At 40.4% G+C, this 15,614-nt stretch overlaps 1 protein-coding gene across 1 annotated transcript; it reads right to left on the minus strand.

Annotated features, from left to right (window-relative positions):
• Positions 1-720: 720 nt before the first annotated feature.
• Positions 721-14,764, minus strand: rab11fip2 (RAB11 family interacting protein 2 (class I)). Its single transcript, XM_086179599.1, has 6 exons — positions 14,565-14,764; positions 13,241-13,817; positions 10,119-10,528; positions 8,878-9,223; positions 7,514-7,586; positions 721-5,566 (listed from the first exon to the last, which is right to left on the minus strand). The coding sequence occupies exons 2-6, from the start codon at positions 13,591-13,593 to the stop codon at positions 5,342-5,344; spliced, it is 1,407 nt and encodes a 468-aa protein (XP_086035725.1). The 5' UTR covers positions 13,594-13,817; positions 14,565-14,764; the 3' UTR covers positions 721-5,341.
• Positions 14,765-15,614: the final 850 nt, after the last annotated feature.

Below are 15,614 nucleotides of genomic sequence, written 5' to 3' on the forward strand. Positions count from 1 at the left end.
AACGAGCCATCTTGCTACCCTGTTGTCACACCAAGCCACTTCTCTAATTTGCCGGGGAGGCATGGGAATCTCTCAAGAGCTGCTTTGAGGAGCGAAACAACAAAAGCTTGACAAAATTCAGCACGATTAAATACTAATTGTGGTTTAACTGTCAATGAGATCAGAGTTAATTGAGAATGGCTTCTATTTGTTCCTTTAGATAGGATAGGTGCTCTTTGTAAGACACAAAAAATCCATTTTATCAAAGACTTACCAGTTCATCAGAAATTTCACACACACTCACATCTATACACACATGTGTATATATAAATGTAAATACAAATGTATATATAAACATAGATACATGTTTCTACATACACATATACATTTATGTATATATATATATACACACTTATGTATATAAATATATGTATATACAAATATATATACAGTACATATACTGTGTATATGTACACACACACACATCTATACACATAAGTGTTTATATAAATGTAAATACACATGTATATATACACATACATATATGTATATACATTTATGTATATATATACACAATTATGTATATAAATATATGTATATACATATATATATACACAGTACATATACTGTGTATATATACAGACACACACACACACATTTATATATATATATATATGCAATAAATCCTTAATTTTATTCGTTTTCCAAAAAACAAACAACAGCAGATTTAATTTAGAGTGTGTTTATTTAAAAGGACAAAACAATGTTGCTTGTGCCTTTTAAACTATATCCTGTGGAAAATCAAAAAAGTGTGTAATTAATAGCATATGGAGTATGGGCTTACATAAAGAAATGCATCAAACACTTGTGAATTCGTCATTTTGTTGGCACTTGACATACAGTCACTGTTACAGCAGTATTGTGTTGCTGTTATACATGTCATCTAAACCCTTTGTGTGTTCCCATATCTACAAGAATAAAAAGTCAATATCCACGTTCCCAGACATCCAGGTTTAAAAATCTTGCATATCAGCCATTATGGGAAAGTATTAGAAAGAGAAAAGTTAATCATTTACCTTCCACCTTTCCAAAAAAGGTGCACTTAACAGTTTACACATTGTACAATTCTGAATTAAATACATGACAGGAAGTTGTAGAAAATGAACCCAATGAGGAATACGTCACGACTTGTTAATGATCTACATTTGTTCATGAAAAATGCATCCTTGGACCCGGCCGGAAGTTCATATTAGCTACCTCCAGACCAAAAATGTCCAAACGTCATTTTAGGCCTCGGCCATGCTGTGGCACTAGACTCAGCTCATGTTCTGTGGAGCTGGGTTGGTGTGTGTATGCGTGTGTACCACAGAATTCTGTAAACTCAATGAAGCTTTGCTAACTGGCGAGATCTTTTATAAACAAAGTCATCATTTCCTTCAAAACTGCGTGTCACATTACAAGCACCGTCAGGGGATTTAGCTGCGGCTTAAGTCTTCGTGTCTGGCAGCTGTATGTGGCCTATGGTGAGCAGCATCACAAACATCAGCAGAGACTTAAAGACTGCCAGCGACGGATTGCGAGATGTGACATTATGCCATCTCCTTCAAGAGGTTCAACGCATGCTTCATCGATAGAGGAAGGAAAAAAAACACACATGTGCACTTTTTCATGGTATAAGCCCAATAATCACTTACAGCACTCTGAAATACCCTGCTAAAATCAAAATTACTGCACATGGCCACCGCAAAGTTTTAGAGGGAATTTTACCTTGAAGAATCTTTAGCGCTTTGCATATTCTAACACTGGCATTAAAATATTATGCAAAGGCAGCAAACTTTTTTGTTTTTAGCGTGCCCCTTTTCCCTGTTGTGCTGGAAAATTATTTGAAAATGCTTTTCAATCGGATTCGTTTTCATTCGACATCTACAAACGCATCAAATTATTTTTCAGCAAATGAAGCCAATGCAGCGATGCGAAAGCCCAAAAACGGCAGGAAAAGTTCATTCATTTTTACTACTCACTCCACATTTTTCATTTGAACTAAATGACGTCAGGCTCCAAATGTGTTTTATGTTCCTCAGTCAGGTTATTTCATCATTCAAGCAAAGCAGGTGCTGCAGCCCCTCGGTCAGTACACACATTGAGGGGCGCCAGTGTAAACCACCTGTTTCAATGCGACCTGCATTAGAAAATATCACCGATGGAAATCTATGGATTTACTTTGCATGTAAGAAATCATCTTTAGCTATAAAAATGCCTGAGTGGTGAAAAAAAAAAATCCTGAGTATCACTATGAAATCACAGTTTTTTGCCATCGCTTTAGCTCAAATAAAAGACATGTAGTGAATAGTTTAAAAAAAAAAAAAGTATTTTCAATACTGGATTTTTCCTTTTGAGCTTGACCACATAAATCCCCACCATCAAACATTTTACAGCACAAAAAAAATGTGCAAATATAGTCCAGAAAGGTGAAGTGACAGTACAAAGTGTGTAGATATTATGTACAATTGAAGTGGAACGAGCTCGGTAAGGTCCGTGATGGGTGGGTGACTACATACTAGTGACAGTATGAGGAAACACACTGGTAGGAAGGCAATCACAGAGGATTTTTCATCGTGGAAAGCAGATTATTTTCTGCACATCTTCCTAATTAGCATCACATAATACTTGTGATAATATAAACAGATTCAAATATTTTGGCTTTCCTCAAACATGAGGTAAACCAATGCAACATCTGCTTGTCCGTAATGACATACAAGTTGTGTTCAAGTGAGAACAAATAAAGACACACACAAAAAAAAAAAACCACTTCAAATAAACCGATTTCTTTGGATACACCAGATAATTTAAAGGCAAGTAAGGTTCAATGGCCTTGTTAGTGTACATGTGGAAATTTTGTCTTTCAAACCCAACTAAAATACATTCGATAATAGAAGATTGCAAATGAAAAAAACAGATCTCATACCTCCAGCTACTTTCACGGCAGCAGAAAATAACGAGAGGTACATGTTTGTTAAGGGCTGCAACATTCACGGGAGCTTCCACAGATGCAGCGCAGCACTGGATCACACCTGGGATTTGGTTTCATTGATTGAAAAGAACTAGAAAACAATAACATGGATAATAAGAAAAAAATACCAGCAACGGGACACGGTGGTTTACGTTGTCTGACGACTAAATCAATGAATAAATAAAAATGGTGTGCGACTTTGGATATCAGACAGTCATTATGTCACTATATTTTAACACTGTACATGAAGCTGCTTTAGGAATAAACAATAAAACATGTAAACCTAAAGATCAGTGAGGGACGATTGTTAAACTACCAGATATGGAGCATCAAAAACCCTCTAAGGTCTTTGTGTAAACAGTTAACGGTAGCACCAGTGAGTGTGATCCAACACCCTCTGGTACTCAGTGTGACTGAGACCACGTCCGAGGACAGTTTGCTTGATTACCTCAAACGATAAGTAGTACCGACAGCGTTGACCAGGACTACATTTTTATCTCATATAGATAACTGAATATGTACGGAGCCCTGGAGTGCCCGTAAAGGGGGGATATATATATTAAAAAAAAAAAAAATTCAGTTGTTTACTCGATCTGATTCACTCATACTAACACATTAATTGTTCAAAAACTTTAACTAATGTACAGCGCTAATATAAAATTTGTTCCCATGATTTGATTAGGAATTTGAATTTGCGGTAATAATTTACATCCCGTGTCCAAAAATGTAATCGAACTGAGGGAGCAATTGTGTTACACGGCCAAAGTTTGATCAAATTGAGGGAAAAATTGAAATCGCGTGGCGATACAATTAATCAAATTCTGATGACAAGCGATATTTCGTGGCCAAAAAGTTAATCAGACTGTTGGAGCAAGTTATATCTGGTAGCTTCAAATGAATACAATCTTGTGAAAAAGTTATGTCTCGTGGCCACAAACTAATCCAACTGAGGGAACAAACAACACGTGTCATCGTCCTAAACAGATACAATTTGGGTAACGAGTTATATATCATGGCCACGAATCTCTCAAACTGAGGGAGCAAAGTTTCAGTGAATTGAAAACTGCTTTGCTGATACAGAAGAAGGAAAAGTGCAGAAATGTACTGAGGCGTAGTACATTTGAAACTTGTTTCGCTCGAAATAAACATATTAATGTAAATAATATACATGCCTGTGTCAGTTTTAGTCAAATTACTTCAGTGTTATTCCAGTAGAGGAGGTGTTGGGGGTACAGGGTGTGAGGGAACAGTAGCGTTCTTACATAAGAGTACTTTAGAAATACATTAGAATATCATTAAAGTGTAAAATTAAGATTGCTCAGCATACATCCATATGTGCAGCTCAGTACCATCGATACAATCATCAGCCCAACGTGTACTTGAAGGTGATGATGGTGGTCAGTGAGTGGTATCAAGGAAGTTTTTTTTCTACAAAAAAAAAATCAAATTAACATTAAGTGATTAAAACTGATTGTGATTTAAATGTAAACAAGGACATTACCAGCAGAATGTAAAGTAATACGCTCATGATTATTGCACTTAAAGTCAGTAAAATTATCACCTCCAGCAAGCGAGAAACTAAAATGATAGTCTTCACAATTGAAGCACAGGTAGATAAATAAAAGCCAGTAACTTAGAAAAGGAATGTAACGCTTATTCGTTTAAAAGAAAATATGTATGAAGAAAAACCCAGATACTTTCCAGCATCTTTTTACCGTAACATCTCTCCGAAGAGTTCATATGACTCACTCGCACTGGTGGGAGGGTGAGCAGAGGTCAACCACAGTCTCCTGAGCTCAGGCCGAAGCTCCTGTCTGACTAAACACTTGTTTCTGTGGCAAGTTTAAGACTTGTGCTTGAGTGTAGACACACTATGGCGGCTTCATTCTCTTAACTGCCTGAACTTTCCTTCTAGCAGACAGCCCACAAGTGCCTCTACGGCATCTGGTAAACATGAATTTGGCTGCATTCGTACCGTAAGAGCTTCTGGGCAGACGATGGCAGCTGAACGCGCTGACGGACCTCTGTGGGTTCACAAGTGCATACAATATAACTGAAAGTAAACTCTGGGTTTGATTCACGATCATTATGTTTACGAACCTTCAACTGCACCGCATTAACAGAGCTTAAAGTTGGAGATACAGGAATGGGCCAAAATCACTGCATAAACTAAAAATAACTCATTAAAATTGTCTACAAAACTATATCAAGTGAATAAAAAAATGTTCTAAGAAATAATGGTAGATTTGATTTTGATCAATCCCATTTGCTCATATTTTTTTAAACCACTTTGATCCTAATCCATGCACGACAGCTTAAACCTCATCTGTACCTCTCATCCTTTGTGTCTGTCTATTTTTTAGAAAGTTTACCCGCCTTCTTTTTTGGCTCATAGGGTGTCCGTAGAATGCTTGGCGTCTCCTCCATGACACGAACCAGGAGGTTATCTATATAGTCCTCCAGCTCCCTGATGTGGGCGTCCTTCTTTTTCACCACTTCCTTCTGCTTGATGAGTTCCTGCACAACCTCCTCAAAGGACAAGTTTCGATAGGCTGCGACGCTTTCTTGTGTCACCTCCTGTGAAAAACAAAAAAACACAAACAAGCCAGTTTCACCTCAGCTTATTATGAGGGCGCGTGGCTCTGCGTCAACATATTGTCAACAGACGTAAAAGTAAAATGCTTGGGTGATCATGTAGTCAAGTTCACACACAATACGACAGAGAAAATAGACTGATTAGATGTGTTGACTGAATGTGACAAACTGTCATGTGTTTATCTGTGGCTGCCTGCTGCTAATAAAGGCTAATTGAGAGCAGTTAAGATATAACGGTTCCCAAGAGATTTAGAACTGACATGTCAATGAATTGTATGGCAGACATCCTGACCTCCTAACATCTCAAACGGTGCTTGTAACACATCAAGTATAGTTAAAGCCTCTAATGGGTCACATGACGACAAGCAGCGAACGTTGTCAGAGAGTTACTTTTTCTCCAGTTTCAAACTTGTGACAGCATGATCCTCTGACAGGAGAGGCCCAGACCACACTCTTGACAAGTCATCTTTGTTTTCAAGGGGAAATGTCAGGCTGTATATTTCTGCAATTAAATAGGCTAATAAACAAGAAAATAAGGATGCAACCCAAGCCCAGCATTGCTCTTTGGAGGAAAATAAGGAGCAGCGTGGAGCAGTAAGCGCAGATCACATTGCGCGAGTATGAGTAGGGGCTGTAATCGTTTTTAATGAGGGACCACTTTATCGCTTTACAGCTGGGCATCCTCCCCCGAACGGAGCAGCAAAGCCTTCACCCTGTTTAAAATACCACACTTATCAGCTTCCACTCCCATACACCTCCACTGCTGGGTAAAGACAATGCAGGAAAGACTTGGAGCTGGACCGCTTACCAGGTATCTTATCGCTTTTTAATAGCACAGAGGCTACTGTGAGGGGAGACACACACCAAAATGAAATATTTGCCACCGATATTAAATGTTCAGTAGGAGGGTAACCTTTTCCTCAAACACACACACACACACCACCGAAAAAGATACACTTGATCCATTTGAGAAGAAACGAGAGAGAGTTTTGGAAGTAGATGTTGCCTGACACTTCCTCTTTCATACTTTCACACGTAATATTCTGGAGCTTTAGTGGCTGGTGACAAAGGCCTGGAAATGACCATGAACTGGCAAAGTAATGATGACCATTTTTCTGCGATCAGTAGTGAGGAGAAGATAAGGCGTACACTTGGCATTCTCCAGTTGTGTCATTACCGTTTCTAATGAGCTCAGCTTTTAGAATCTGAAAGCTGGGTCCTTTGAAATCTCTCACTTGCCCCCCACCCCACCCCACCCACCCCCACCCTGTGTGTGGTTAATTAGGGCCTGGAAGAGGAGGAAATGGGAGCTGCCATTTCTGCGAGGCACAACGGCATGCGCAGGGGCACATATGTAGATGCCGACAGCCCTCAACACCCACAAAGAAATGTGAGGAAAGCCAATATCAGCATTCGCTTTCTCATTTAGGTGTCGCTTTAACTACCCTCCGCTCACATTTAAATACCAACTCTGCTGCGTAATCATCAGGTCATGTTTTTAAAAAAGAAATTAAACAGAAGTTTATCTGCAAAGAGTGCAAGGTATAGAAATACAGAAAAAGGCCAAGGTTTCTGCACCTTTTCTCAACTAAAACTTACAATTGCAGACACGGCATAACACGCACACACATACTAAAGTGACCTTACAGAGGGGAGTTTCACACTGCTTCAAATTCTGATCAGATGAGACACGATGACCCGAGTGACCGACAGCTAATTAGCCAAGTCGCATATCTGAAGTTTCAGAGGCCACACAGGTCAATGTCACAAGCTGCTAAGTCAAGATTCCTCAATTAAAAATCGGAAACATCTCACACCAAGCAATGACACTGTTAAAGAGATTTTGTCATCAGGTAGGAGGGATGACATGCAACTAAACAACAATCACGTAACAAATCATCTGCTTACGAGTTGGTTTGTTTTTCTTACATTTTTCTTGCCAAAGATGTCCTTCTTCTTTCTGCCAAAGGTGAGGTCTTCTTTTCCAACTGGCTTCTTATCACTACAAAGAATCAAACAGGACCCTATAAGAATGATAGTTTGCATTTGATTTCCCACTAAGACACGGATTCAGAGGCATCTATTTTCTGAGAAATAAGAGCATTTCTGTGAGAAGATGGTGACTGATGTGCTTCACAGCATGTTTGACTACAGCTATAATTATGTTTGCCATTGAACAATACACCCTAAACCACCTTTTTTTTGTGTTCCTGCATATTACAAGTGACCAGTGAGCTACTGTATGACAAAGGCAGCAGGAAAGATGATGGACTGGTGCCTGCAGAGATAAGTGGTTAATTGGGTGGTCTATCTCGGCAGAGGATCTCATTACGATTGCTCAGAGGGCTGTGTTATCAAGCCCCGGCTCTCTAAAGAGCCTCTAATGACACCTTCCACTCCGATAAACCCCAGCTTATAGCCATAGTGCTCACCAACTCTTTATGTAACACAAGAAATCGACAGGCTCAGCGGAAACAACAAAACACAGATGGGGGGTCCCTCAGTAAGGTGTTGTACACCGTAGGACAATGCTGGAACCAATGTCCTGTAGATTAGAGGTTGTCAACTCTGCTGGGCCTCACCTGGTAGCAATAATACCTCAGGAGAATCTGAGATGGATAGACTGAAAAAGGTACAGTAACAGAATAGAAAAAAGATGCACCAAATGCTATTTTAATTAGCCGATTTTCTTTCTTTCCATGACATATGGACTAACTGACCGTATATACAAACTTTGCTTTATGTGAAAAGTTACAAGTTATCTGTCACTAAAAATAAATCAAAGTTTTGTCCAAATAAAATCCAACTGAAAACAACATACTGTACATCCCTCTTTATCTAAAACACTGGACTTTTCTTAACAGGAGCAAAGGATCAAAATAATAACACACCCATCTCCATCAAATATTTTCCACTGTACTGATAAAACACAACAGGTTAAAACTTGACAACCTTCATCTGAAAATAAAGTTCAGTGTTAGGCTGATACCAGCGGAAGCAGCAGCTGGCTCTGCTCTCTCGCTAACTTGGGCCATTTTGCCTTTGCTAGTTTCTTAACGTCCAGCAGGGTGATGAAAAGAGTTTAGGTTTGCTGTTCTGAAAATCTTCAGGCTTGTGCCTCCCCTGCTTATATTGGAGTTAATATGTGTGTCTTCCTCTATCATGGTGAAGATGTTCCACGTCAAAAATTCTAAGCACTACAGTCTGCGTGTCACAAATGGCGTCAGGCCTCCCGATGAAGACAGTTATGTTTGACTTTTGAGGACATGCTACCCAGAAAACAAAGGGACTACCTGGTTTTGTAGCCGGAGCTGAACGGGTTAGTGTCTGCTTGTGAGTCACTGCTAAAAGGGTTGGGGGAGCGCAGGTCTCCAGAACTGCCCGACCGCCCCCCATTGCTGGTCTTGCGGCCTTCCTTCTTCCCAGTCACACGTTCCAGTAGGCTGACCTTCTCTTTTTTCTCTTTCCGCTCTGTTCGGTCCCACACCTGCCCCTGCTCCCCCTCAAATGGGTTGCGGTTGCGTGGGAGCGTGGCATACTTCTGTGGCAGGGTGTCACTGATATCAGTGAAAGGGTCACTGTGTGCCTCGCCGTCCTGGTAGCCTGGCACCTCGCTCTGGGAACGCCTGTGAGGGACGGCTGTTTGGAAAACCAAAGGCATTGCATCAACTTGAGATGCATTTGTATTTCTTTTTAAAATGGGCTCATTAACAGTTCAACTTTGTTATTAGCCAATACCAATCAATGATGAAAACATGAACTGGCGATTCAAAGCCGATGAAAGATTTCAGCCTTTAATTTCATCTCTTCGTCAAAAACCAACATCAAAGACGAGCATTTAATCTCGCTTCCCAGGATGTTTGTTTATTCCTCCCAGGATAGTTCAGTTTGTAATGGGCTTGTGGGTAACGGATTGTTTTGTACAAGAAGGAGAATAAAATAAGGAATAAATGACAGACATAAACATCATCACTCCTGCATTTTGCTATTACTTATGCTCACCAGTGCCTATCCTGTTTTTTTAGGCACAATTTTATTCCAAAATATTGCAACTAACATGCAAATCGAACCTTGGGTTGTGTACTGAGCAGTTGGTTTACAAATATAAGTACACAATATACTGCATATTTATATTTTTCCTTCCACCTTTGCAATGTCTATCGACACCTACTGACGATCATGAGAACCTACAAGAGCATCCGTTTCGATCATGACAGTGAGAAGACTAAAAAAACTCACTTAAGCTCAAGTAGAAAACCAAACTACTGTGTGAAGACACAAGCACATACAACTATGCAAAATACTGTAATTATTAATAACACCTCTCTGTCTTTTTACTGCTCGAGGATAAGGAGCTTTACACTTCATAAGTAGCTGATACTGTTTAGAAGACAGTACCTCCAAGCTTGTAAATGACAATATGAGAGAGGACAAATGACTTGGAAGTACAGATTCCTTCTTAATTCTGGATTAAACAGTCAAATAATGAAACAATCTCCTGTTACGTATGTAAAAGATGAAAAGCTTCTCTTACCACTTTCTTCTATAGAGTTCATGGAGTCCAGTTTGGGGCGAAAGTGGGTCCCGATGAGATCCGACATGGAATGGGCTGCAGAGAGCTTGTGGGCTCCGGCAAGTAGGGGTCTCTTGACCTTGGTTTCAGGCTGCGGTTGTGGTTCTGGGGCAACGGGCTGACGGTTGGGCTCGGTTGTGTCGCACACAGCCGAGCGAGGCAAGATGGCTGACGATGTGTCAGAATAGCCGCTGTCGTGTTTGCGACCCTTCATCTTGTCCTTCAGTTTGGAGAAAGGGGAGCGCGGCTTCTCCTTCATGGAGAGGTCGAACATACTGGCAGTCATGTTGTTCCTCATGAACTGGATGCTGACTTGGATGCGGCCTCGCTCTTTCCTCTTCTTCGCTGGCCTGGACTCCAGGGTATACCAGCTGAAATGAGAGCGGAGGAATTCAACCAGAGAATTTATATAAGAAGAAGGGGATTTAGAGAATTTTTTTGATTACACCCAATTCGACATAATTGAGGGAGATAGGTGCACAAAGTCAGACTGTAGTGGAAGTCCTTACACTATCAAACAATGTGACAAACAGAGAAAATAGCCCACATTCTTCCTAATGTGCTCTACCTACGTCTTTGTGGACACCAGATGAAAAGGCTAATTTGAGCAGACTAATCCAAAAGCTACACACAAATGCAGAGGCTTAAATCGTTTGAACTTTTTTTTGCCACTAGTGAGAATACAATTTATCATTGAGGGGATAAACATTATGCTTTGCAAACTGAATGTAAGAAATAGCCCGCTGCTGTATAATAGACAATTTCAGGCTGCTTTTGGGCTCCTATTTGTTTAACCTCCCTGCTTTTTCAACTGGAAGTAATGGGATTTATGCTTTCACTCTGAGCAAAATAAAGTGGCATTTGCACAAATCTGGCCTTTGTTCAGAAATGCAACGACAAGCAGTTGGGAAATTGCATCACAGGGCTGTCCAACTGTTCATACATGCTAATGAGTCATGTACTCGGTGTTACTAGGATTGTGAGAGCCCCTTTTAGGAAACCGCCACAACTATTGTCTGATTATACCACATTAAATAAATATAAAAATGACATTATAAATGTTGTGGGTATAATCTAAATCCTGGCCCACATCCACCCCCACCTCCATCATGGAACAGTTTAATCAATATAATCAATTGTCCCATCTGAGCCTGATTCTTAAAGAAACCTTAAACTGAATACACATTTGCACGTCTCTATCTATTTCATAGTATCCCTTGAATTCCAGCATGAAATATCATTTTATCAGTTCAATCCAAAAACAGTGTTGGTGTTGGCTGTAAAAAAACACAGCTGTTGAATGCTATTCTAAACCGTCTAGCTCGTGGCCCGGGAGCCCAGTCATGAAAGGCCTTGCTGGGTCCAATTCCCAGGCTGCGCGCCATGCTCAGTCTGATCAGCAGCCACAGCATGCCACTGACTGCACCTCAAATGCGTCTCAAGGCCAAGATAAACCTCCCTGCACTTGGAACCACAATCCTCCCGCTTGGCCCCCGGACCGCTGGGAAACTCCTCACAATCAACAAACACAGGTGTGCGATAATTACGGGCTGCCTACTCAGATATCAAGACGGGCTTTCCTCCCCAATATGTCAGTTCAAAAACATTGCGGATGGGCCGTAGCGAACACAAGACCCATGGTGGAGTGTGTGGATACAGTATCTAGGGTCCAGGTTTCATTGTCAAGTACGCCTGCAGTGTGGGAATGAGCCAACAAGCAACACGGGCAAATCTGTTACACAACCTCAGCTCAAAAAGTCACTGGGCTCAGGCACCTTCAACAAATACATCAACCTTGATTAGAAAATATTGAGATGCTCCAAAGTGAAAGAGGAAGTGTCCTAATTTTGAAAAAGCGCAGTGAGCTAATTAACACCAGAGCCAATGTGAAGACTCTTTTCCTGTAGCTTTAATGTAGGGTTAAGGACCAGAATGTGATTTAGGGGTCGACACTCCCAAAATTAGCCTGATGTACTGCTCCTTCCTGCTATGATGGTATTATGTTTTGTTGTGCTACATTCGTTTTCTCAAGCCTAGTCTGAAACTAAACAGAGCGCCCTCTGTCCCTGCATGCATCGGGAAGAGGGCGGGTTACCTGTCCATCAAATAGCAGCGAGCCAGACAGGTAGTTATTACGACACCACATTTCGTGCATATAGAAAAATATATTGTATTATATATTGTATGATATTTTCTCTAATCCACCTGAGGCGAATTCTTTTAATTAGTGGAAGCAAACCCAGGAAACACAAGGCAATGAAGCTGACTCAGCACAGAACAGGCCAAGTTCAAACAAGACAATGAGCTCCATTCCCAGCTTAAACAATATATAGGAGTGACTACCAAGACACGTTAGGCCAGCTCCACAAGTTTCCATTAGGTCAGCTACTGTTACCCATGTCAGTGATCAACCCATGAGCTATCTCTTAACAATGTGGGCCAAGTTCCTGCTAAGCCTATAGAGAAACAAACGGTTGGGAAATTCCTGATTGATCTGTGGTGAATATCCTCATCTTTTGTCAGTCTAAAACTGTGTAACAGCAGCTCATCTGGACGGCCACATTCAATTCTGCTCATTACATTAGAACTGTTCTATTTTCTAAAAATGTACTTAAAAAAAAGAACACTAAGGGAATGAACACTGATGGGACACATGAGTCACGTCTTCCTATCAATGTATTTTGCAGGAAAATGTGAAATAGTCAATGCTCTTATTCACTTCGGACTAAAATAGTGCTATACTTTCCACTTCCCCTCTCTTCTATATTGAGAGCACATGGATGCAAGCCTGTACTCGCAGTTCTTGAATGTTAAAAAGTGCAATTTTTTGTATGTAAAATAAATAAATAAATAAATAAATGTATGCAGCGTTGTCATTTAAAGACATGACAGTGGTTTTCTGTGGTATTGCAGAAGATAATAATTCAACATTGCAATGTACTGCATACGTAACAACATAGTTATGAAACTCACCTGTATTATGACCGAACTATGATATATATACTAATTCCAAGTGAGCATGAGAGCTGAAGATGTCAGCCGGTTGGGATTAAAGGGAAATGTAGGACTTTTATAGTACTTACTCAGTTTTCTTCCGCTCCTTGTTATCAAATATTTCATTAAGGTTGATGGACCTCTGACCCAAGAACTTGTCCATCCCAACCAAGGAGCGATGCATCACAATTAGGCAGAGCTCGTATACTTCAGGGTTTCCCTCCAAAAGCAAACCAGGTAATTCAAAGGAGGCTTCTTCTCTCCAGATAGGGTCGAGCGTCTTCTCTGCCACAGATGTCGAGTACTTTTCCTTTCCCAGCTGGATGATTGTATAGGCATCGTTGGTGCCATTTTTACCTTTGGGCTGTAAACCAGTTGCTTGAAGAACAGTGGCTTGGACATGGGTTGGAAACCACTTTTGAGACTGCTCACCCAGTGACATTGTCAACACTGCTTATTAGCTGTAAGCCATTCAAAACAAACTAAATGGGCATTTATGTTGCTAGTTAATTTAGTGAGCGTGAAATGTAAAAAACAGCAAGCATGATTCATAATAGTTTGTTGTCTGCCTACAGTAATAAACATTACAAGCGTTGACAAGGCTGACAAATGGAGCAAGCCCCATCCTCTGTCAAATCACAGATGTCCAAGCCACTGGTGAGTCATCTGAAAGGAGGAAGCAGAACAGCATCAGCAGCTTTTCCAGAACCAAGACATGATTCATGAGGATAAAGGGAAACGGTGAAATTAAGCCAGCTAATGATTTTAGTCAGTGTTAATGACCAATTTGGGATTCGGAGGCAACTAGAACAAGTAAAGGCTTATGCAGAAATTGGACTGTGCTGAATCATTTTACTTTAACATCCGTAAAAAACTATTTCCTTGAAATGGAAATTGGAGGATGAAACTGATGATCACATCCACTGACACATCATGCTGCTCATCCATTGTCACTAAATTAGTAGCTGATGCAGTGGGATGATGGCATTTCCTTTTATACACCCTGATATGGTATATTTCAGGAAAGGGCTTTAGATCAAAATAAGAAATAGTAGCAACTTCCAAGTCAAAACAGTCAGTTTTATTCTAGATGACTCATCTCTTCAGTTGAGCTCTCTCGCAGCTATACAACGTTACCCTAAATCTACATTAATTCAAGGCGTGATTTCCCTTCCAATTAGCATTTTTATAATGGTTCATCGAGAAGAACAAAGCTGTTCTCCAACCACATTCTGAAGTCAACGGGTGAATTTACGCCTCTTTCAACACCACGAGAGAAGACTATCCTCACTTGAAGCTTTGCTGTTGTTACATCCTGTCAGGCTGTGGGATAACGTTAGCACTAAGCGGCTAGCTCCGGAGCTAGCAAACACACAGAGCATCACACACATACCCACACACACAGCTGCTTACCTCGGAGTCATTTTCACCGACGCTGGGAGGACATTCAGCACTTCAGTCCTGCTAAGACTGGCTTCACAATCGCATTTAGGCGACGGTTTCCTTGGCAAATGCCGGCTAAATTTAGCTGAGGCTAGTGTTGTTGCGATGCATTGCTGCTGTGGACCAGCGGCGAGCTTTACTTTCCTGTCTGACGTCACTTCCACCTCACCCAGGTTAAAGTTCACATTAAAAAAAATCTGTATGTATGGCCACTGTTTCAGGATTTATTGCATTGAAACGAACATGAAACAGAAAAGAAACTCAACTAGTGTAAAACCCGTGAAAACATTTTAAACAAGGAGCTGTGGGAAATCCCTTATTGCTGCATTCAAGTGATGTCGGTGTAATCGGAGAAACGAATTTTCTTCTACCAGCAAAAGAACCAGGACAAACTGGAGATGATTTTGTAACAGGACATGATTCCATATGCAGAAATATGGTGGCTAAAAGGCAATGTTTGGTTAATTTTAATTTTTTTTTAAATTTTTTTATTTTTGTTTAGAATATCATTATGAGATCATATATGTTTATATAATGTGTAATATGCTATTAATGTCAGTGTAGATGAACTAGATTAACTATATACCGTCCATTATTTATGACCATTAACCCCGGTAAGTCAGTAAATTTTTTTTTCCTTTAACTGGCTCTCCACAGTCACAAAAAAAATGAAAACAACAATGTCTTATTAAAACGGATCTGAGTACTAAAATACAAATGCTTGGTAGCATCCATTCATGTTTTTCACCAACAGCGGCTTTAGAGCTCACAAAACACCATTAGATTAGAAAACACCGAGATTACATGAACCCATCTTTTAGTATGTACATACAACGCGTGCACGTGGCCGCGCGTGTGCTCGTGGGGTTTACAACTTGAGAGAGGTAAATCTTACAAACATGGGAAGTGCTTTTGTCTCATGAGTGGGCCATGGAGGTGCAGATAAGGGGTTCACTTGAATGAACACAGACATGCTTGTCACCCCTCTTGACGAGTGCATCTTAACCAAACACACCTGTC

This window comes from Aulostomus chinensis, chromosome 16, assembly GCF_037954235.1.
Source record: "Aulostomus chinensis isolate RoL2024-O1b breed Wild chromosome 16, RoL_Achi_v1.0, whole genome shotgun sequence".
NCBI lineage: Eukaryota > Metazoa > Chordata > Actinopteri > Syngnathiformes > Aulostomidae > Aulostomus > Aulostomus chinensis.